The following is a 23,464-nucleotide window of genomic DNA, read 5'->3' as shown; positions in this document are numbered from 1 at the left end:
AAAAGGGACATACTCATAGCCTGTTGTCTTCTGCCTTTTGCAACAGCCACAGGGCTTATTTTTCCATCCTCAGGGTCACAATAGGAGGATAGCTGTCCTTCCTGAAAGGCTGCCAAGTTTGGCTGTGACTCTCTCTCTCGGAACCCAAACTTTCCCAAAAGAAAGGAAGGAAAGGACATTGCCATGAAAGCCAGGATTGGCTAGCAGACAGCTTTTCTCCTGCTCTTTTCCTTTTACAGTCACCGCATCACAGAGAAAGAGGCATATACAGCCTTCTGTAGAGTCGAAACACACTCCCTTGTGTACGGATTGTTGTACATCCAGGGAGACCTGTGAGACACTTGGCCTGCAGGTTCGTTCAGCCCTCTCCAGGATTCCTAGACCTGCCTCACAGGGGTACCATCTGATTCTCTCCAATCTTCTGCTCAGTGAAAACAAACATTCTGCTGTATAGGAAGAAACACAATTAATACTAAGTGACAAGGGGAAGGGTGGCAACTTCTAACAGCTGTCAATTGATTGTGTTTCCTGTAGGGAGGCACCTCATCTCTCAGGTGTGCCATTCTGAAAGGTGAGCAGAGAAATTACCATTTGCTGTAAATAGTTTCCAGCATGGCTCCTGTTCTTCCTTGAGGCCACCATTTTGTTAAAAGCCCAAAGCAGTCATTTACTTATTGGAAATGTTCCCATTCTCAATACTATATGTCACTTTCTGTAATTAAATTTGTGCATTTCCATCCTTAATACAACACTATATGCTGAGCCAAGACATATAATTATCGAACAAATGCCAGTTAAAACCGTGCAGTGCCAAATGGCAAAAAAATGCCCTGGTCACGAAGGGGGTAAAATCTTCTGGAACTTAAGTGGTTATACATAAAAAAAAAAAACACCTCTCCCTGAACTAATATTACCCCCTGGCTAAACAGTGTATGAATAAAAAAAAAAAAAAAAAAAAAAAAAAAAACACAAAAAAAAAAAACCACCACACAAACAAAATTTGTTCTGTATTTTTATTTTCCTCAAGTCAGTAGGTACCAGCTATGCATTTAAACTCAAGGTTAAAAACAGGAAAACAGAAATGTTTTTAGATAGGTCAATGTCTTATTTTCACGGTTGATAAAATATGCTGGACTTTCCACTTGCAATCAGATATACCAATTTTTCTGTACATTTAGTTATCTTTTATAACTAGTGGATGCAGAATTACAATATTTACAGGGTAAAGGAAATCACACAAATCAGGCTCATGCATGTGAAAGTGAAATAACTGTCCAGATAAGGCCAATGATATTTTCTGTTGGACATGTTAAGATTTGTGAGATCAGTAGACTACTGCAAGATTTAGTAGTACAAGTCAGAGTTTATGTTTAATGGACTGGAATTTGAAAAGGCATTGAATTTAAGAAGAAATGATCTAAGAAGTCCTAAAGCAGGCAGTGCATGTGATTAGGGAATACTTGCTGTGGGAATAAAATGCTTTAACAGTGCATGGAATGCAGATCTCATCTCCCCCCAGGGCAATGCCAGTCCAGCACCAGGCAAAATGTGCTGACTTCAGCGCAGACGTCTTTCAGCTGACTGATTTATTTTAGGCATATGGCTAAGCAAGAGATAGGTCTGTGCAATTTTCTCGTGCATGCTCTTGTAAGCGATCAAGTATACAGTTAGTCAAGGCATTCATTACCAATTCAATGCTTACAAAATACATTCAATAAAAATATCTAGAACGTAAAAAAAAATAATAAAAGATTAAAATGCTTGATTATTAAATAATTCTATTGATACCATACTGCAGGATTTGCTGGACAAAATTATATTACCCATTGTATACATAAAAATTTAAGTCGCTTTCACAGTAACAGGATACACGTTCAATACATTGTTAGTCATAAAAATATTTTACTATTTACATATACACTGTATAAATGTTAATAGTTATATATTCATTTAGGAAGTTACCACTGGATAAAAGCACATTGGCCCATACTTTTGTGCAGTGTTACCGTTTGGTCATCATACCAATAAAATGCAGTTCAAAAGACACTACACCTAGGTGGACTATATAAACACATCATACAGTCATCTTGCTTCCACTGGGCTTTGTTTTAGAAGTTGTAAAACCAACCAACTCTGGACAACTCGTTTGTCCATTTGCAATCTGGTTACATTTAACCATCAAGTCATAATTTATTTTGTCCGTTATCACACTGTCATGCTTATAGTCTGGATGGTTTGATACAAATTCTCTCAGCCATCGAGCAGATGTCATCAGTTCACCTAAAAAACAAAAACAAATTTAGAGGATATAAAAACCACAATGCTATGTAGAACAAGTATTTCAATTGAATAAAGACAACTGTAGTTCTATCTTCAAAAAGAAGCCATGTTGCCCACATAGGACGCACAGGTGTTCTGGAAGTCCCATTTAAGTAGATTGGGATGCAGTAGTTGCACATACAGCCGCTGCTCCCAATCTCACACTGTCTACGTTCTGCGGCACAAGCACTCACACAGATGTCAAACAAAAGCAGCAGCTAAGTCCATGGAAGTCCCAATAGATATGAAAGGGAATGCCTGCATGAGGATGCAGGTGAACATGGCCCTTCAAGCAGATGTATGCTTGAGTGCACCATGTGTACAATGCCTTAAGAGGTTTCTGTACAATCCATTGTTCCACTTAAAGTGGAACTTCACTTAAAATGTGGAGTTCTGCTCATCCTTCTGCAGTATTTGTAGCTGCTGACTTAATTTTTTCATAAAACTACCAAAGTTCCCCTTTAGCCACTTCTTGATTGTGCTATACCTAAATGACAGCTACAGCATGGCCGTCCAATTCTGGGAGGGAGTCACATGATGTCCTCCCTGAAAGCACCCCCCGGCGCTGTCTGATCGCTGTGTCCTTTGGCGCTTGACCATGTCATGTGATCAGCTGTGTCCAATCACAGCAGCCTTTTACCACGTGATCAGCTGTGTCTAATCACAGCTAATCACCACGTAAATACACTTACCAGTTACGGTCACAGCGTTAGGAAAACACTGCTGATAACTGGCAAGGAGAGGGCTAGATTGATAATCAGGGCACCGATTATAAGTGTCCATCAGTGCCGCCTCATCAGTGAAGGAGAAAAAAAAAAAGTTTCTATTTTAAAATTTTGTAAACAAAAAACCCAGTGGTGATTAAGTACTACTAAAAGAAAGCTCTATTTGTGTGAGGGGGGAAAAAAAAAAAAAAAAAAATTCATATTGGTACAGTGTTGCATGACTGCACAATTCTCAAAATTGGCCTGAACAGGAAGGGGGTAAAAAAGTGCCCAGTTGGCAAGTGGTTAAAAGGTATGTAAACCCCAAATCTGTTCAGTATGTTTTATAATTTTCTTAAGCAAATTTTTTTTGCGACTGTCTAAGACGACTTTTTGACCCTTGAAAATCTTCTCAAAAGTCGGGGGTCGCCTTATACGTCGGTATACATCAGGGCGGCACTTTTTAGGGGAGCAGCGTGGTGCCGCCGCCGCCCACCCCTTCCGACGGAAGGGACACCAAGTACAGGGGTGGGCAGAGGGCTTCTGTTTCTTACCTGGCTCTCACGACGATCCAGTCCAGGAAGCGCTGCTCCTTCAGTCACTCCGGCCACTCCCTCACTCCTGCCTCTTGGCTCCGCCTCCTCACCGGTGATTGGCCGCCAGAACTGTAGCTCAGGAAAGGCACACAGGCGGCCAATCACAAGTGAGGAGGCGGAGCCGAGCAGACCCACAAAAATCGAGTGAGGGAGCAGCCGGTAAGTGTGCAGTGCAGAGGTGCTGCTGCAACCACATATGCTGTCTGCAGCAGCACCGTACTGGAACAGGGGTCAGCAAGTGTCATTGGTGTCAGTGGGAGGAATCGTGCCCCATCATTGGTGTCAGTGGGAGGAATCATGCCCCATCATTGCTGTCAGAGCGAGGAATCGTGCCCCATCATTGCTGTCAGAGCGAGGAATCGTGCCCCATCATTGCTGTCAGAGCGAGGAATCGTGCCCCATCATTGCTGTCAGAGCGAGGAATCGTGCCCCATCATTGCTGTCAGAGCGAGGAATCGTGCCCCATCATTGCTGTCAGAGCGAGGAATCGTGCCCCATCATTGCTGTCAGAGCGAGGAATCGTGCCCCATCATTGGAATACCATACTGAAATCAAATCTGATGTTTTTTATTTTTTATTTGGTGTGCGTTGGAAGAGTAGTCGTATACAGCGAGTATAGTCCAAACCCTATATTTTAACAGGAAAAGTAGGGGTCGTCTTAAACGCCAGAAAATACGGTACTTAAATGAAGATCTTGCCTGTAACACAGCTTCCTATTTCAGGCTAACAATGCCAAGTGACATCCTGAATATAGGCAAAGGGTCATTCTTCTGCCACTTGAGCGCCATCAGTAGCCTGTTGGGCTGCTTAACAAGTCTAGCAGATAAGACAGCAAAATAGCTAACTGAAGGCGCTCAAATAGCAGCCCGACAGAATTGTAGCAAAACTATCCCTAATCTTTTTCAAGCAAACAGTTCATTTTACCAGACAGACATTTTATTTAACTCCAACTCATTCAGGACATTAATAGATTGAAACATTTCATTATTTATAATAATCAGAATGAGTTATATCTCCATCAATTTAACCCTAAAGTCCTACCTGAAGCTCTTTTCTTAATCAGTTTAAGGTAGTTTAGTATGGTGCAGCGTGTGTCCACATCTACCTCCATGTTTTCTAGATAAGAATTAAGGATGGGAAGCAAACCTGGAAAAACTCCTTCCTTCAAAAAGGGAGAAGAAATATTAAGAAACGTGTAACACACACACACACACACACACACACACACACACACACACACACAAAGCCTCTTACCTTTCCATTGATTATAGTATCAATGCTCATGAGGGTATACTCTTCCAGTTCACCTTCTGTGCCATTAAGTGTTGTATAACAGCCATCAACTGCAGCAATGCCAGCTACAAAATAAACAGATTAAAAACTCACACAAAGCATACATATAATTTCAGATTTCTGTGTACTTTTTCATTTATTTAATAACATGGTTTCCTTAAGGCTTAGTGCATAGCTATTTTGTAACCTTCCAACCACTATAAAGGGGAAGTCAGAAGTCATAAAAACTTCAGGCTGCACTTTTCAAAGACGTACCTGCTATCCCCAATATAAGGGACAGATAATCTGTGTTGTACTGTCTCTAAGCTTTGGTCCATCAGACCCACAAATCAGGTTTAAGAATATATTTACAGAAAAAAAACAAAAAAAAAAAAAAAAACACCCCTCCATGATATTTTATATTGCTCTTTTCTCAATTTTTTTCCCTAAAGGAAAACTAAATTTAAAAAAACTAAAATTAACAAAAAGACTTAAGCTTGTTCGAATTTATGTCACTTTTGGAATCTGTGGCCCTCAAAACTTTGTCAGATAGTCAAAAAATTCTTGCATGGTATACTGCACTTTCCAGTGAAAATGTGACCTTTCCTCCAGATGCAGTTTGAAAGGCTCCTGGGTAACCTTTCCCCCATATGGCAAAACATCTGACAGTTAATAGGCAGCTGCAAAAAAAAAAAAAAAAATCCTAAAACCCTGGGAGTGATCGATCGAGCTTATAGACTCAAGTGAAATACTTGTTATGAACATCTATTGTTTCCCCTATTCCCCTTTTCGATTTTATCATCTTCCTATAAAACGGACGCTCCATTTTATTTTTTTCATGCCAATTGTCCACTGTAACAATACATGTGCTAGCTGCATCAGAATGATCCTCATAAAAAGTACTAACTAGAAGACCTCACACCAACATATTAATTATACAAGGTACCTTTGCAAATATCTTTTTTAAAGTAAAACATTCCCTGACGCACAGAATCACGTTTCTGGGCTGCTTTCATGTTTTCATCAACCTGCAAAAAATTTTTAAAAAATATCAATTTAAAAACCTACCAGGATAGAAATACAGGCAGATTTTGTTTTTTTGATGGTGCACAATATGGGGCCATTGTTAGCCTTCCTTCTCTGCTTTGTGAACCACTAACCTGGAACAACTGTCTGAACACCAAATATGCAAACAGTTGTACCATGTATTCTGTGAGGGGCAGGGGTGATGGCTCTAGGACAGGAACTAGTCACTCTAAAAATGTGTTTTCAGAGGGGATTTGGCTCTGGTCCAAGATAGCCACCTTATGAAAGAGCTCCAGCTCATGGAGAAGATATCTTGACATTAGTGGAGGTAATCAGCCTGGCCGTCATGTGGATAAACCAGGTAGGAGTGTTTCAACTTCTTGTACTTGCTTCCCTGGCAACACAGCTTAGCCACAACATAACAGAGCTTTTCTGTTCCCAACCGTGGGACACACCATCCACCTCAGAGACCTCAACCCGATCACTGTGCTCTCCTAGCAGGAGTCACCCATGCATGACTGGCATTTACCATAAGCAATTTCCAGCCCTTATCCTAACCAGAAGCACTGCCTGGGAAATTTGCAAGCCATAGCCTCTGACATCAAGGACACTATTTGTGGCTATAGCTGATCCTTGCTTTGATATCCATGCCATGGCCATGAGGCTGGGAGAAGTGAAGACAACAACTAGCCACCATGTGGCAGCCATCTACAGGTTCAGCAGGTAGCTGAAACCAACTCTCTCCATCTGCGGGAGTTGCACAGGCACTTAAGGGGTCTAGATGACAACAGGGGATGAAGGCACAACCTGAGTTTGAGGCCTCCCCAAATCTACTGAACCGTACAATCTGTCTTAATCAGTACTAGCCGTTTTTAATTATCTGCTAGACAGGCCCGCCCCACCGCAAGTTGCCCATAGAAATGGAATGTCTCCACAGAGCACTGTGCCCCAAGCATAGAGACTCGGATCCCCCATGGGACATTATATGCTGCCTTGTGAGCACCACTTTTAGAGTAGATATCCTATGTAAAGCTAGAGAAGAAAAAAAAAAAAAAAACACAACACTCCACTGTTTTAAAAGCACCACCCCTGCCCTCTGTGCAATGGTGAACGCACGTCGGTCCCACGTGCATATGTAAATGCAAATCGCACCACACAGGCGGTATCGACGTGATAACCAGAGCAATAATTAGAACACCAGATCTTCCATGTAACTCTAAAGGCTTTTAAAGCATTACCTATGGAGAGGTTTCTGTACCTTCGTTTGGTGCTGATCTATTGGCATACGCAATTTTAAAGCGTGACATTTGGGATATATATATATAGATATATATATATATATATATATATATATATATATATATATATATATATATATATATATATATATAAATTTATGGGTTTTAAGTAGTTTTCTACCAAAGAAAAAAAAAATTTTTAGGCGAGGAATGGCAGAATTGGCCCAGACTGGAAATGGTTAATGCAATGACAGTCGTTTCCTTTCTAGATCAATTGCAACACTTGCTCAGAAGTCTAGAGCGAATCAACCTCTGGTCACATCTCACACTCTTCAAATCCCTGTTTTAAAAACATATCAACATTTGGTCTCCACGATATACACGCACACTCTTATTTAATGACCAACCTCCAAAGGCTGGAAAGGTGAGCCCACCCTGGGAGATAAAGCTGACTCTCAATCCATTTGAAGAGGGCTGGGAAAGCATTCACTTTTCTATTCATAAAAAAAGGTACAGTGACCGACAGTACAAGAAAATGGCTACAAAAGACATCGCACTGGAATAGAACCCTAATGCAGATCCACAAATTCTTGCCCTCCATGTCCAACTTATGCTGGAGACGTGGTTTGGAACCGAGTAAACTAATGCATATTTAGTGGTCCAGTCCAACACTCCAAACTTTTTGGACTGAAGCCCACTGTCCAATCTCCTCAGTCACAAATACCTATATGATGATATTCATGCCAGTCCATCTGCATCACACCTTTATCCCCAGGAGATTGTATCACACATTGCTGGTAATGTATGTGTGTAATGCTGCCAAGCTCTGTGATCCAGGGCTTTGGGGCTCCACCCCAGCCCCTACCATGCAGGAATGGTTCTCTAGACTCCATAAAATAGGGATTGAAGACCGGATCACTAGATCACACAATAACCCTTCAATAATTACAAAGATCTGGTACTGCTTGCTTTACTTGCAAACGGCCACATCATATTTTTGATTAATGGGATAATCCTTACCTGGGCACATATCTTGGTCCCAATGGTAACAGTACCCACCTGATTCTCTATGATGGCAGGAGTAAGGAGAGGGGCGGTTGTGGCGAGGTACAGATACCTATACCACACTGGGGCATCCCTCCCATAACCTCCCCTCTCCTTTCTCCCACTCTTTAATTGGTGCCCAGCTATAGCCAGTAACAGTAATTCCAACAGCGGAGATGGCTCCCGGCTGTCAGAACACGACGCCACAGTAGGGGCGTCCCTAATCCACATGGAATGTGTGGATGGGGAAAAAAAATTGTGCATTTTCCTTTCTTTCCTTCAACCAGTGGGTTGAACACAAAATTTATAATGTATAAGCCAACCTCTGTATAGGAGCAGTTAGCAAGTTATGCATCTCAAAGATATTCTGTTAATAAACGCTGCCCTGTAACAGTTTATACCTTTGACAAGGGAATAAGGAAATCCAACTTGTAAGAAAGAATTACTCTGGTCAGCAACACCACAAAGACTACGTAGGCAGAGTTTTCAAAGTCTGTTAACTGGACCTAAAGAAGACAAAGAACTTATATTGATAGTGAAAAACATGTTCAGATTATACAAGCTTACCATTCTACTTCTATTTCACACAAAGCACACTAATCCTATGGTTTCACTGAGCTGACAGTTTCATTTTTTATTTTAGGCTTAAAATACCACACTAAAAACGCAGTTCTGGCTGTCATTTCCAAACTGTTCTATTGACTATTGGATCTCTAAATACAAACCTGTCAAGTGATTTCGTAAATAGATATACTGTAATACAGAACACACCTCCATAGGCCGAAACTCCACTCGCCAACCTATATCAGAGTTAGGTGGAGGAGGCTTAAACCTCATTGTCTGCCAGTTAGTTGACTGGATATTCTGAGAAGGAAAAAATATATTTGGTAAGCATTGATCAGTTGAGAAAGCAGAAAAGATGCAAGAATACAGTATTCGCTCGCTGTTCGAGATCATGTAATCAAATGCTACCAAAGAGTGCCTGGATTGCATTCAATTTACAGAAAGTTAACCTACTCTTTTCATAGGTAAGTGTTAAAAAAAAAAAAACATTGCATGAAGATTGCCATTAACCTCTTGCCAACCGCAGATAGCCGAATGATGGCTGCACTGTGGCCAGCCAGTTCTGGGTGGACGTCATATGACGTCCTCCCAGAACGCGCTCTCCTGCATGCCCCCGGCGATCTCTGTGATCGCCGTGTCCTAAGGACACAGCTGATCACGGGATATGGTAAAAGGCCAATCACAGCAGACTTTTACCACATGATCAGCCGTGTCCAATGACACACTGATCACTGGGAAATGCAATTGCCAGTTATCGGCTGCACTTTCCTCACGTTGTCACAGCGTGAGGAAAGTACTACCGAGAACTGGTAGTTGTCAGAGGAGGTATCGGCACTGATGATCAGTGCCCGCCAGTGCCGCCTCCCCGTGCCCATCAGTGCCACCTCCCCGTACCCATCAGTGCCACCTATCAGTGCAGCCTCATCAACGCACATCAGTGAAGGAGAAAAATGACCCATTAGCAAAAAATTTGAAAAAGGTTACTAAAATTTTGCACTTTGTTTATAGCACATAAAATAAAAAAAACACCCAGCGGCAATTGAATACCACCAAAAGAAAGCTCTATTTGTGTGAAAAAAAATTATAAAAATTTCATATAGGTACAGTGTTGCATGACTGCGCAATTGTCATTCAAAGTGCGACAGCGCTGAAAGCTGAAAATTGGCCTGGTAAGGAAGGGGGTATAAGTGCCCGGTAGGCAAGTGGTTAAAAAAAAACAATGTCTGAACAGAATATCCTGTTTCTATTGATTAGGATTATACACCTGAGTTGCTAATGCCTCTACCGCATTTCTCTGAAGTTTTCCAAGACTTCGTTGTGCATCAAGGGATGGAGAGAATGAAAACTGGTGACATATCTGAAGACCAGTGACTGGGAAGATAGTAGAAAGTGAGCTGTGTGATCAGTTTGGAAGAATGATGAGACCAGTATGCAACAGGCAGGACCAGACCTCTATAAACTGCAAACCAGCTAAAACGTCTTTATGCATTTCAGCTGAAAGTTTAGTGATACTCAAAGTTTATATTTGAAGATGCTCATTTTTACTACCCCGACTAACATGTTTTTACCTTAAAGCATGCCTTGCATTAAAAGGTAAGGTTTATCAATCAGTATCACCCCCTCAACCACACCCTTTTACTTATATTCGATTCATTGCTATGCCCATCTGCAGCTCTTCTCCCCTGGCACTTCCTAGTCTTAAAGGCTTTGCCTCCCACTGCTGTAAAAGCAGAGAGGAGGAGGTTTAGGTGAGTATAAACCTGCCATTTAAAATAAATAGCATTTACAAACCACTCTCTCCCTAAACCCCTGCCATTTTCCCCACCCCTACCCGAGACACATTTATATAAAAGCAACTTATACAATTTCAGCCACCAACAAACCTCAAAGTGGTCCGATTCATTTGCATCATCCAAATGTATCTTCTCTTCAAACAATGTCAAAGGATCTCTGATGAAAAGATGTGCAATGTGTTGGGCCAAGAGGGGGTCAATTCCTAAATCACAGAAGAGTAACAAGACAATTTTTTCTAAAGAAAACAATGCACAGCAAAAAAGGGGTGGACAGGAAGACAGATCCCCTTAACTTTCAAATTATCCTGATAACTGCAGAATGAACCAAACATCATTGAAGAATACCAATCACGGTTGTGCTTGCACACAAATTCAAAACAGAAGGCTTAAGCTGGCCATAGATTAAACAAATTCCTCCATCCATGTAAACCTATGCATTGCAGCAATTCCACGCAGCAAGAAAAAGCAAGTGTGAGTGTGTGTGACAGTGTAGTCTGTTTTGCATCCAGATGTGATATTACATACCTATGGCCATGGAGTCTCAGCTTGCCATCAATTCATACAGGCTGCTGCCTGCAGATCTATGCAAACTCCCGGGTGCAGAAATGCAGTCTGTGTGTGAGTGAGCCCCTGGGGTTCATTCACTTTGCCGTTATGGCCCGTACAGCATAAATCAGCGGTTTATGGGGCTGGAGCTAGAGAGTTATGGGGATGCAGCAGCTGTACAAAAAAACAACAGTCACATGTGCCAATTTGACAGGCGTGCAGGTGCATGGTTTCAGTTGCAGACAGTGCTTTCAGGGCCACTCTGCTGCCCACCTGTCAGATTGGGACTTTTTTTTACAATTTAATTTTTGCCCTGTTGGGGGACTTTGGTGAAATATCAGGGGTTCAAATACATTTTAGACAAATAGCTGTGATTAGCAGCTAACAAGCTATCACAAAGCAATTCTTTTATTCGGCAGAGTCTGCTGGACAGTTCTGCTACAAGTTCATGGTCACTTTCCCTTACAGCAGAAAGGGGAATGGAAGAAAAACATGGCATACTGACCAGGCCAGCTGGAAGCAATTCTGTGCAGCCATATGTCATTTGTCACAAGCAGCGAAAGGTGTTAAAGTAGAATTTAGCCCACGAATACATTTCATCTGAAGGCAAGCACCTACTCCATCCAGGAAATCACCTGAAATCTGGCAGTATGGAGTTGCCACAAACCAAAGTGCAGATACACATGCAGTGGAAGGACATAAGCAGCACTTAAGGCCAATGAAAGCATGAAGTAATAAGATATGGAATAGGAGAGACAGAAATGCTGCAGTGACAGCAGAAGTGTAGCATTTTCGAGGGGGTCATAAAGTACCCTACAGTAGGTGCACAATTCTCACTGGTAAAAAAAACAGTTCATATGTACTGCATTTTTTTTTATCAATTTTGTATTAGTGGTTTGCCTAGGATGGTCAGAAGAAAAAAAAAAAAAAAAAAAAAAAAAAAGTGTTCTCACAAAGCAGGTGAGAAAACTAGCAAGAAAATGGACTCGCATGTATAACCATTTCCGCATTCATACAATGGAACAAAGTACATTACTATTATAACTCTTCAGTGAATATGCCTAAATAAATAAAAAGGGAGGAGTGACAGTGACAATATTTCTACAGGGCTACAAGAACAAATAGCATAAGCAGATAAGACCGAGCTGGCATTGCGTGGAGAAGCACAACCATCTATTGCAATAAAGCTCGACTTACCCTCTTTTGTTAGTTGGCTACAGATTTCTTTATCTATAGTCAAATCAATGTCATTGTACTTTTCCCCACAGGTAGACAGATAGCTGTCTATAGAATCGTATCGAGATTTATTGATTCTGTATTTGTTATTCTTCAGAGGCTACAATGAAAAAAAAAAAAAAAAAAAAAGTCACTTATACAGTCAAGATGCAAAAACACACACACACACACACCTAATCTACTGTATACCTTCTCGCCTCTTTCCTCTTTAGTTCGATCGTCTACAGAGGCAGAAATAACTTCCCACCGACAGTCAATGTCCGACACATATCCTCTGTAGAAAGGAGCAGCTGCACTCAGAGCCATCTAAGAGAAAGCAATATAGATTTGCCATCTATGTGTGCACACAGAATTTGTTAATGCATCAACTTCTGCCAATACAAAGCCAGTGAACAGACTGGGAAGGACTCCCAATATTCTTCAGTCAAGCTTTAAATTTTTATTTGCCCCACTAAAACCGGTCACAGTATAATTGTCCTTTGACTTTAGGGGTTGGTCAGACATACAGGCATGATCGAACACCACAATGGGAAGCTGTCAGCTCATGTATGTTACCTTTTGCTCAAGTGAAACCAACTGCACCAACCTGCCTATGCACAATATTAACAGTGCTTCGATGCACAGACATAAAAATTAGAATATTTTACTGTGTGTAAAATGCTTTACTTGGAATTTATCAAGGGACACAGGTTTCAGACAATTGGGTTATGTTGCAGTCTACATGAAGATTTGGCCAAAGAAAAACACACCAAACACTAGAACTTGGGACAATCTTCAGCTTAGAAACATGCCTGAAGGGCCTTCTACACAAAGCTGGCATACAGTGAGCTTTGAACATTAACCTCAAAAAACATGTTAACAAAAACCCTGGTGGAAGTCTTGCAAGTCTGGTGAAAGTATTGCTCGATGCTGGAATCTGAAGTTCTGCCTAGGTCAAAATCTCTTCCATCTCTTGTTGAAGAGAGACTTCATTCCTCCCTGATGGCGGATATACACCATCGCCCCAGTGTTGCTTGACTGGATCCTGATTGGGATGTAACGCATTGCAGGGACAACCAAGTCGCCTGGATTTCTAGAATGTTCCAGAAAGTAAACAAGGTGTTTAGGATTCCTCCCAAGCCTGTCTAGCTGGTATACTTTTGACGACAGGCAAATTGGTTTGTCTAGAAACTGGATTGATCAGTGCCAATATGATATGGAGTTTTATGGGTCTGGAGTGGTACTAGGCAAACAGGCTTGGCTTGAAGGAGGCTACCATCAACCCAATAACTCATACAGAAGCGAAAAGTCATACTGTACTGAAGAGACTAAAGGTTTTTTTGGGGGAGAAAAAAACAAACCCACACAACTTAAGCTGTGTCTAAATTAAGACCCAGACACCCCAAGTGAGGAGTCCACTCTAATGTAGTCTTCTGAAGGATTAGGAACCAAAAAGAACCTTTTAAAAAGGTTTGAACTGTCTATGGCATATTGTCAGTAAGCACTTCAAGAGGTCACCTGATATCACACCATGGGGATGCTCTGGGAGGGTAACAAGACCAAGCAAAGGGGCCAAAACGTTTGTGAACATTCACAGTACAGAAGACAGGCGGAATAGCAAAGCCACAAACTGGAAGTACTGGGGACACAGAGTAAAGCAAAGGAATTACTGATGTGCTGAAAAACTGGGGACATCCACATATGCATTGTTGATGTCCACAGGGGAGCAGGCAAAAAGTCTCTAATGAGGGGAGGCTATACTTGGTGCTTTTCTTAAAGAATTTGAGTTTTGTTTCCCTAGTTTGAGGCTTAGGATCTTCATCCCCCCGACAACATCCTTTAAGAGTGTGTCCAAGGCAGCTCCTAAAAGATGATGTTCCCCAAAGGGCATGTGTAGCAATTGGTTTGGCATGCCTGCTTCACAGCAAAACGTTTCAGCCAAGCAGTCCTCTGCATTTTCACTGACAGGATACTCATATGGGAAATAAGACCGGAAATCTCTACCAACACATCCATGCAGTAGCTTAGGGCTGCCATTGTGAGCTCTAAATGCTCCACTAACAAGGAATCCGTGTGGAGGGATACAAAAGCCCTTTTGTGGCTCTAGTCCAGTTCCACAATATTTGATAGACTAGCATCTCAGCCAGGGTACATTGTAAAGCAGGGCCTACCAGAGAAACATTTATCACTGACATAGTTAAAGACTAGTGCATCCTCCACAAGAATCAGTGCTTTAACAAAACATGGGCCATTCTGTAGTGGATCTGCCAGTTTCCTGTCTTATCCTAAACTGGTATAGGGCTGTAGGACTGAAATATTTAGGTGGTGTGAACAATCAGGAGTCTGATTCTCGCAGTCACCATAAAAGGACATCTAGGACTTGTGGGTACGTCGGAGAGGTTTTGTTAATGTTAGGAATTCTAAGCGATTGTAGATTTAAAGCATCTACACTGCGCACTAGGAGCCAAACTTGTCTCTCTAGGCTTGGGAGTAATAGCCACTGCCCAAGACTCTTCAGGGGCAATATCTTAAGGATTTTTGAGACTGTCAACATCAACCGCTTACGCTTCACCACAAAAGCCCTAAAGCCAGAGAAAGATCTGATAAGGATTCTGCAGGAGAAGGCGTGGACGTATGGGTATAGCCCAGGGGTGGGCAACCTGCAGCTCTCCAGCTGTTGCAGGACTACAAGTTCCATCATGCCTCTGCAAGTCATAGCTGTAACTGTCAGTTTTGCAATGTCTCGTGACCTGTAGAGTCATGCTTGTAAATTCCAGTCTTTGCAATGCCTCATGGGAAATGTAGTTCCACAACAGCTGAAGAGCCGCAGGTTGCCCACCCCTGTTATAGCCCATGCTGAAGTCAATCAAGGTTGCAAATCTGGTCCACAAAATCCTGCATAACTGTGGTGAGATCCTCCTGATAAGACGGAGGAGGGGGCCACATCTGACAGTTGAGTAGGACTCTGAAGTATAGGGACTCCAGTGGAGGCTGATGTTTCAGGCTCTCAGTGTTGGGCTCTTGAGAGGGTGAAGTGATGCAGGCAGCATTAGAACATGGTTAGTGGATTGTGAGCTGGAGTGACCCAGTACAGTAGGACTGCTCCCTGTTTGTCTGGGATCCGATACATCATTCTGCAAAAGAGAACAGGGTGAACCAGCATCTGATAGCAGGAGAGGTTCATACAGCCAGAGGTCATGAGGTCACTGTAGGTGTGCAGCAAGGACCAACTGAACATGATCTGCGAGTCTTTGGACAAGAGTGCAGAGCGTGCATGTGCAACACTGTGCCTAGTGATCAGTGTGAGAGCAGAGAGAAGCAATCCTACAGCCTGTGTGTACAGCAGACTGCAGTGCCAGCCAGCGTCCCTGATCACTGACCCAGTGTAGGAACAATAAACAGTGCAGCCGATCCTTGTCACCTGTCTCAGTGCACACCACCATACCAGCGCCCTGATCACCACCATTAGAAATTTTGGAATCTTGTTTGACCGTCATACCAACATCCTTATCACCGCTATACCCCATACCAGCATCCTGATCATTGCTATATGTCATACCAGCGTCCAGCATTTTGGGGTATCAACTGATCAATTTTCAAATGTATATCCCATAGTTTTTAGACTATAGCATTCACTTAGACTAAATATACACTATTTTGGGTTATTTTTACCCCAACAATGTAGCAGAATACATTTTGGCCTAAATTAAGAAAAATTTGCTAGATTTTAGAACAAAAGCAAAGCAGAATTTTCAGTCTTTTTTCCGACTTATATAGACAAATAAAAAAGGGGAATGGAAAAAAAAAAAAAAAAAAAAAAGGTGGTGATCAAATACCACCAAAAAAAAAAGCTCTATTTGTATGGGGGGAAAAAAGCCAGCATTTTCATATGGGTATAGTGTTGCATGACTAAGTAATTGTCACTCAGTGTGATCGTGCCAAAAGCTGAAAATTGGCCTGGACTGGAAGGGAGTGAACGTGTCTATACATGAAGTTGTTAATCACACACAAACACCTTACCACAAGTGGACATATAGTAGCCAGCTGGTCATACAGGTATCGTGCTTCTGCAATGCTACAAGCCTGAAAAGTGACCTAATACATGGAAAAAGCATACATAAGATTCATGTAAATTAGGCAAATGCACAGGAGTCAGAGCATGTTTCAATAATTATATGTGCAAGTGCGATATTACATACCTGGAGGCAGCAGTTGCCCATCCCAAAACCCATAGCATCCATGTAAATGTGATCAGGTATTGCTGCTTTTGCATCATCACCAGTAGCATTTGGGAATTTTTCAATAAACGGAGAGGGGGTATTTTGGTCTTTAAAAACTGCACAGAACAAAATACGGAAGAGCTGTCAGATGTAATCAATACATAGCTTGTCTTTTTGTATATCACCAGAGCCACTCACTTGGAACATTAATGACCACTTTTTCTCCACGTCTGTGCCGAATATTTCTTGTCAAAGTACTGTAGGGAAGAGGAAAAAATAAATAAACCCATTACAGGAGGTATTACAGGCAAACCTCCAAAATGCTTCTAAAACAAAAAAACAAACAGGTGAACGTCATGTTATGCCATTGGAAACTTTTTCAGCTTGTTTTATAGAACATATTCAGGTCATTTTATATGAAGATTTCCATAGAAAAACTGCAACTTTACAAAAACTTTACATAGAGCCTAATATACAGAGGTTGTGACGCTAAAAAAATTAAGCTGGAAGCTGCCTCTAACTACAGAGTATTAGATTGTTAAAAATGCAGACAAAACACACCTAAATCGTGGATGTTTGTTAATCGCTTCATCTGGAAAGAACAGCGACTTAGACGCTCCCTTCTCCACTGGGGTGGGAGGAAATTCTGGAAGTGTAAATCCAGGACATCCTAATCTACAAATACAAAAATCATAGATGTTAGTAACATTTCAATACCACAATGAAATAAAAACAGATCTGCATTGGAGGGAAATATGGCAGCTGAAATTCCAGACTTTTTTGAAGGTGTAAAGTTTGATATGCAGATATCAAACGCATACGCCAATCACTTTATGACCACTGACAGAATAAGTGAAAAACATTGCTTATCTTGTTACAACTGCATCTGAAAGTCGGTGGGATATATTAGGCAACAAGTGAACATGTTCCTGAAGTTGACACGTTGAAAACATAAAAACTGGGCAACCATTTGCAAACTGAAAATTATAACAATGGTATAGATACTGGATTTTTTTTTTTTTTTTTTTTTTTTTTTTAATACCAATAATGGTAGCAACCAGCAACTTCTAGTGGGACTGGGACAGTGTGGTGGCAATCTGACACTGGGTGGGAACGAATGGCCACTGACATCTCCAGTGACACGAATACAGTAATCAGTTCTAATAAATATCAGTCATTGTACTAATGACACTGGGCAGGAAGGGGTTACCATCTGGGGCAATCTAAGGATTAACTGTGTGCCGTTTTAATAGGGGTACTGTGTATTTTTTTTACTAGGGGATTGGCTGGTTCTTATTCCCCCCTTTGCAAGAAGATAAACACTGGCACATTCCCGCTGACAGGAGAGAGGTCAGCGCTTACATACACAGATCTCTCCTTTCACTTGCCAATCGCCAGGTCCAAGCCATGAAACACTGGCTGGGACCCAGTGATTGGCATGTAAGGGTGCCAACAACAGCTGGCCCTTACTTTGAAAAGCAGAATCTATAATATATACAGTGAATATAAAAAGTATTACACAGCCCTGTTAAAATGTCAGGTTTCTGTGATGTAAAAAAACAAAAAAAAAAAAAAAAAAACTAAAAATAATGTGGTTGCATAAGTGTGCACACCCTCATAGCTGGGGATGTAGCAATGTTCAGAATTAAGCAATCACATTCAAAATCATGTAAAAATAGCAGTCAGTACACACCTGCCATAATTTAAAGTGCCTCTGATTAACCCCAAATAAAGTTCAGCTGTTCTAGTAGGTCTTTCCTGACATTTTCTTAGTCGCATCCTACAGCAAAAGCCATGGTCTGCAGAGAGCTTCCAAAGCATCAGAGGGATCTCATTGTTAAAAGGTATCAGTCAGGAGAAGGGTACAAAAGAATTTCCAAGGCATTAGATATACCATGGAATACAGTGAAGACAGTCATCAAGTGAAGTAAATATGGTGCAACAGTGACATTACCAAGAACTGGACGTCACTCAAAAATTGATGAAAAGATAAGAAAACTGGTCTAGGAAGCTGTCGAGACCTACTGCAACATTAAAAAGGAGCTGCAGGAATATCTGGCAAGCACTGGCCGTGTGGTACATGTGACAACAATCTCCCGTATTCTTCATATGTCTGGACTATGGAGTATAGTGGCAAGACGGAAGCCTTTTCTTATGAAGAAAAACATCCAAGCTTAATTTTGCAAAAACAGTTCTGAAGTCTCCCAAAAGCATGTGGAAAAATGTATTATGGTCTGATGAAATCAAGGTTGAACTATTTGGCCATAATTACAAAAAATACGCTGGGCACAAAAACACTGCACATCACCAAAAGAATACCAAACCCACAGTGAAGCATGGCGGTGGCAGCATCATGCTTTGGGGCGGTTTTTCTTTTGCTGGAACTGGGGCCTTAGCCAAGGTAGAGGGAATTATGAACAGTTTCAAATACCAGTCAATATTGGCACAAAACCTTCAGGATTCTGCTAGAAAGCTGAACATCAAGAGAACTTAATCTTTCAGCATGACAACGTCCCAAAATATACATACAAATCAAAGGAATGGCATCACCAGAGGATTAAAGTTTTGGAATGGCCCAGCCAGAGCCCAGACCTGAATCCGATCAAAAATCTGTGGGGTGATCTGAAGAGGGCTGTGCACAGGAGATGTCCTCGCAATATGACAGATTGAGTGTTTTTGCAAGGAAGAGTGAACAAATATTGCCAAGTCAAGATGTGCCATGCTGATACTCATACCCAAAAAGACTGAGTGCTGTAATAAAATCAAAATGTGTTTCAACAAGTTTAAGGGTGTGCACACTTATGTAGCCATATTTTATTTTTTTTGCTTCCCTCAACCTAAAGATTTCAGTTTGTTGTTCAACTGAGTTGTACAGTTCATAGGTTACATTAAGGTGGAAAAAGTTCTGAAATTAACTAAAACGTTCCTCCTGCGTGATCAGTGTATAATTAAGCGATCAACACTCTAATACCTTCCAAAAACTGTGCCAAACAATAATAGTCCAGAGCTATACCCTAAAAAAATACAATGCAAATATTAATACCTTAATTAGTGATATTCATACATGATAAATGATATAGAATATGAATACAATTCATGAATAAAATAAACATGCACAAAACAATTCTAAAGTGAGAAGATCCTATGGAGGATCTATTTAGTGCCAAATAATATATAGTGCCCAATACTGTGTTATAAGGTGTTCTCCAAAATCTCATAAAAGTGAAGAACCAAGCAACACAAATCCCCAGGTTAAATCTCTCCCCGGACATATAATCCAATAAACAACGAAAAACCTCCAACTAGTGTTAAAAAAACAAAAAAAAACAAAAACAAAAATCAGTGATACCCCAAATATGGGGGAATAATCTCCAAAAACAAAATGACCAGTGTTTAAGTACAAGCAATCAACAGTATATGACAAAAATATTCAGTGACAGGTCAAAAAAAAAAAAAAAAAAAAAATCCCTAAATGTTCACAAAAATCTTAGATTAATCGTGCTCCAAAACATCCATAAATATATTCCACGCAAGGCGATATGGTGAATGTGTATTCACACCAACTGTAAAAATCCTCAGCGGCTAGAATGCCCCCTCACCTCCTTACTATGACCCATTGAGCCAGCTCGCTTTTAGGATCACCCCAGGATCCTTCACAGGCAGTATCAGGTTACTGGATGGTATCCAACCGTAATCCCCCTATGTGGTGGCACTTACGCTCCTCCCCAGCTATAAGTATCTGCTATACTGCATACTCTCCCATCCGGACCATAGTTAGAAACAAAAGATCCTCCATAGTGTAATATGTTTTAATATTGTGTGTTCATTTCAATTAGATAAAAATGCCCACTCACTTTTAAGCAGCAAAAAACATGCCTTTAAACTTCATGCTATGGTGTACTGCATGGGTTTCAGGAATTGGGTGTGCTAAGATGGCGTCCACACCGGATGTACGTCACCGCGTATCGGAACTACGTAAGTGAGTGGGCATTTTACCATCCAGTAACCTGATACTGCCTGTAAAGGATCCTGGGGTGATCCTGAAAGCGAGCTGGCTCAGTGGCGTGAATACACATTCACCGTATCACCTTGCATGGAATATATTTATGGATGTTTTCGAGCACATTTCATCTACGATTTTTGGGACATTTAGGGATTTTTTTTTGTTGACCTGTCACTGAATATTTTTGTCATACTGTTGATTGCTTGTATTTAAACACTGGTCACTTTGTTTTACGAGATTATTCCTCCATATTTGGGGAATCACTGATTTTTTTAAACTAGTGTGGAGTTTTTCATTTGTTTATTGGATTATATGTCCGGGGAGAGATTAACCTGGGGATTTGTGTTGATTGGTTCTTCACTTTATGAGGTTTTGGAGAGGACCTTATAACAGTATTGGGCACTACATATTATTTGGCACTAAATAGATCCGCATAGGATCTGATCACTTTAGAATAGTTTTTTGCATGTTTATTTTATTATATTCATATTTTATATTTATCATGTATTAATATCACTGATTAAGGTATTAATATTTACATGGTATTTTCATGGTATAATGCTGCACTATTGTTTGGAAAAGTTCTGAAATTATTTCTTTGTCTCATTGTTTACATCACAGAAACCTGGCATTTTAACAGGGGTGTGTAGACTTTTTATATCCACTGACACACACACACACACACACACACACACACACACACACACACACACACACCTGCGCAGATGGCCAGCATTGTAGCAGTAAAGCTAGTGTGCGGTAGGGAAGTGGTTAAATAGATACAGATACAGAATAGCATGTGTTGTAAAACATGTATCACAATTTTTAAACAGACTAATGCCCAGTTATGAAAACCCCATAGTCTTGCCCCCCCCATATGAGATCAATTACATGAAATACATATTAAAAAAAAAAAAAGTCCAATGACCATATGATCAGTAGATACCGTGGAAAAGAGGTGATGGTGCATATTGACTGGTTGTTTGGTAAAAGTGATGAGGCTTCCTGCCGACGTTTCCGCATATTGTCTTCCACAGTGTTAAATTCAGACATTGTACCTCCATAAGGCTGTCCTGGTGTCCCTTCAATCATGTAACTGCCATACTCTGGTCTCCAGAGTGTTGGGTGACTGTGCATAAGGAGAAAAGCAAAGTAGGTAAAAATTAACTGCATTTCACACTACATATCAAAGAAATTAAATACTTAGGTTGGTTGAAATAAAACCCTTAACGGTTCTCATACCTTTATTAGAGCTACCACAATGTTAAAATGGGAACGGGACTTAACTTTCCAATATCTACCTGGCAGATCGCCATTAATTGACATAAACCCACCCTGTACTTTGCTCACTGGAAAGGATTTCAAGTTCACTAAAAATGTGCCACAACACTTCAGCAGATTGCTGGTGTAACTGTAGACTGATTCTACACCAACACAGATCCTTTGGTACTGCCTGTTGGTCAAATCATACGGGAATCCATTCTATAAAATTTTGCCCCATCGTTGGTGTCAGTGGGGGGGGGGGGGATAGTGCCCCATCGTTGGTGTCAGTGGGGGGGGGGGGGGGGGATAGTGCCCCATCGTTGGTGTCAGTGGGGGGGGGGGGATAGTGCCCCATCGTTGGTGTCAGTGGGGGGGGGGGGGATAGTGCCCCATCGTTGGTGTCAGTGGGGGGGGGGGGGGATAGTGCCCCATCGTTGGTGTCAGTGGGGGGGGGGGGGGGGATAGTGCCCCATCGTTGGTGTCAGTGGGGGGGGGGGGGGATAGTGCCCCATCGTTGGTGTCAGTGGGGGGGGGGGGGGATAGTGCCCCATCGTTGGTGTCAGTGGGGGGGGGGGGGGGATAGTGCCCCATCGTTGGTGTCAGTGGGGGGGGGGGGATAGTGCCCCATCGTTGGTGTCAGTGGGGGGGGGGGGGGATAGTGCCCCGTCGTTGGTGTCAGGTGGGGGGGGGGGGGGGGATAGTGCCCCGTCGTTGGTGTCAGGTGGGGGGGGGGGGGATAGTGCCCCGTCGTTGGTGTCAGGTGGGGGGGGGGGGGGATAGTGCCCCGTCGTTGGTGTCAGGTGGGGGGGGGGGGGGATAGTGCCCCGTCGTTGGTGTCAGGTGGGGGGGGGGGGGATAGTGCCCCGTCGTTGGTGTCAGGTGGGGGGGGGGGGGATAGTGCCCCGTCGTTGGTGTCAGGTGGGGGGGGGGGGGATAGTGCCCCGTCGTTGGTGTCAGGTGGGGGGGGGGGGGATAGTGCCCCGTCGTTGGTGTCAGGTGGGGGGGGGGGGGGATAGTGCCCCGTCGTTGGTGTCAGGTGGGGGGGGGGGGATAGTGCCCCATCGTTGGTGTCAGGTGGGGGGGGGGGGATAGTGCCCCATCGTTGGTGTCAGTGGGGGGGGGGGGGATAGTGCCCCATCGTTGGTGTCAGTGGGGGGGGGGGGGATAGTGCCCCATCGTTGGTGTCAGTGGGGGGGGGGGGGATAGTGCCCCATCGTTGGTGTCAGTGGGGGGGGGGGGGGATAGTGCCCCATCGTTGGTGTCAGTGGGGGGGGGGGGGGATAGTGCCCCATCGTTGGTGTCAGTGGGGGGGGGGGGGGATAGTGCCCCATCGTTGGTGTCAGTGGGGGGGGGGGGGATAGTGCCCCATCGTTGGTGTCAGGGGGGGGGGATAGTGCCCCATCGTTGGTGTCAGTGGGGGGGGGGGGGGATAGTGCCTTATCGTTGGTGTCAGTGGGGGGGGGGGGGGGATAGTGCCCCATCGTTGGTGTCAGTGGGGGGGGGGGGGATAGTGCCCCATCGTTGGTGTCAGTGGGGGGGGGGGGATAGTGCCCCATCGTTGGTGTCAGTGGGGGGGGGGGGATAGTGCCCCATCGTTGGTGTCAGTGGGGGGGGGGGGATAGTGCCCCATCGTTGGTGTCAGTGGGGGGGGGGGGGGGATA

The 23,464-nt window shown here is 42.7% G+C and overlaps 1 protein-coding gene across 1 annotated transcript; it reads right to left on the bottom strand.

The window, feature by feature from the left end:
* Positions 1-999: 999 nt before the first annotated feature.
* Positions 1,000-21,668, bottom strand: GCLC (glutamate-cysteine ligase catalytic subunit). Its single transcript, XM_089679502.1, has 14 exons — positions 21,487-21,668; positions 17,099-17,212; positions 16,736-16,794; positions 16,517-16,653; positions 16,338-16,412; positions 12,528-12,644; positions 12,300-12,438; positions 10,647-10,759; positions 8,971-9,063; positions 8,601-8,705; positions 5,838-5,919; positions 4,874-4,977; positions 4,661-4,781; positions 1,000-2,280 (listed from the first exon to the last, which is right to left on the bottom strand). Exons 1-14 carry the CDS (start codon positions 21,630-21,632, stop codon positions 2,075-2,077), a joined length of 1,611 nt encoding a protein of 536 aa, XP_089535628.1. The 5' UTR covers positions 21,633-21,668; the 3' UTR covers positions 1,000-2,074.
* Positions 21,669-23,464: the final 1,796 nt, after the last annotated feature.

The sequence above is a fragment of the Staurois parvus genome, unplaced genomic scaffold (genome assembly GCF_062004578.1).
Source record: "Staurois parvus isolate SC_StPar_1 unplaced genomic scaffold, SC_StPar_1.0 ptg000226l, whole genome shotgun sequence".
Taxonomy (NCBI): domain Eukaryota; kingdom Metazoa; phylum Chordata; class Amphibia; order Anura; family Ranidae; genus Staurois; species Staurois parvus.
This window is presented reverse-complemented; position numbering and strand designations above follow the sequence as displayed.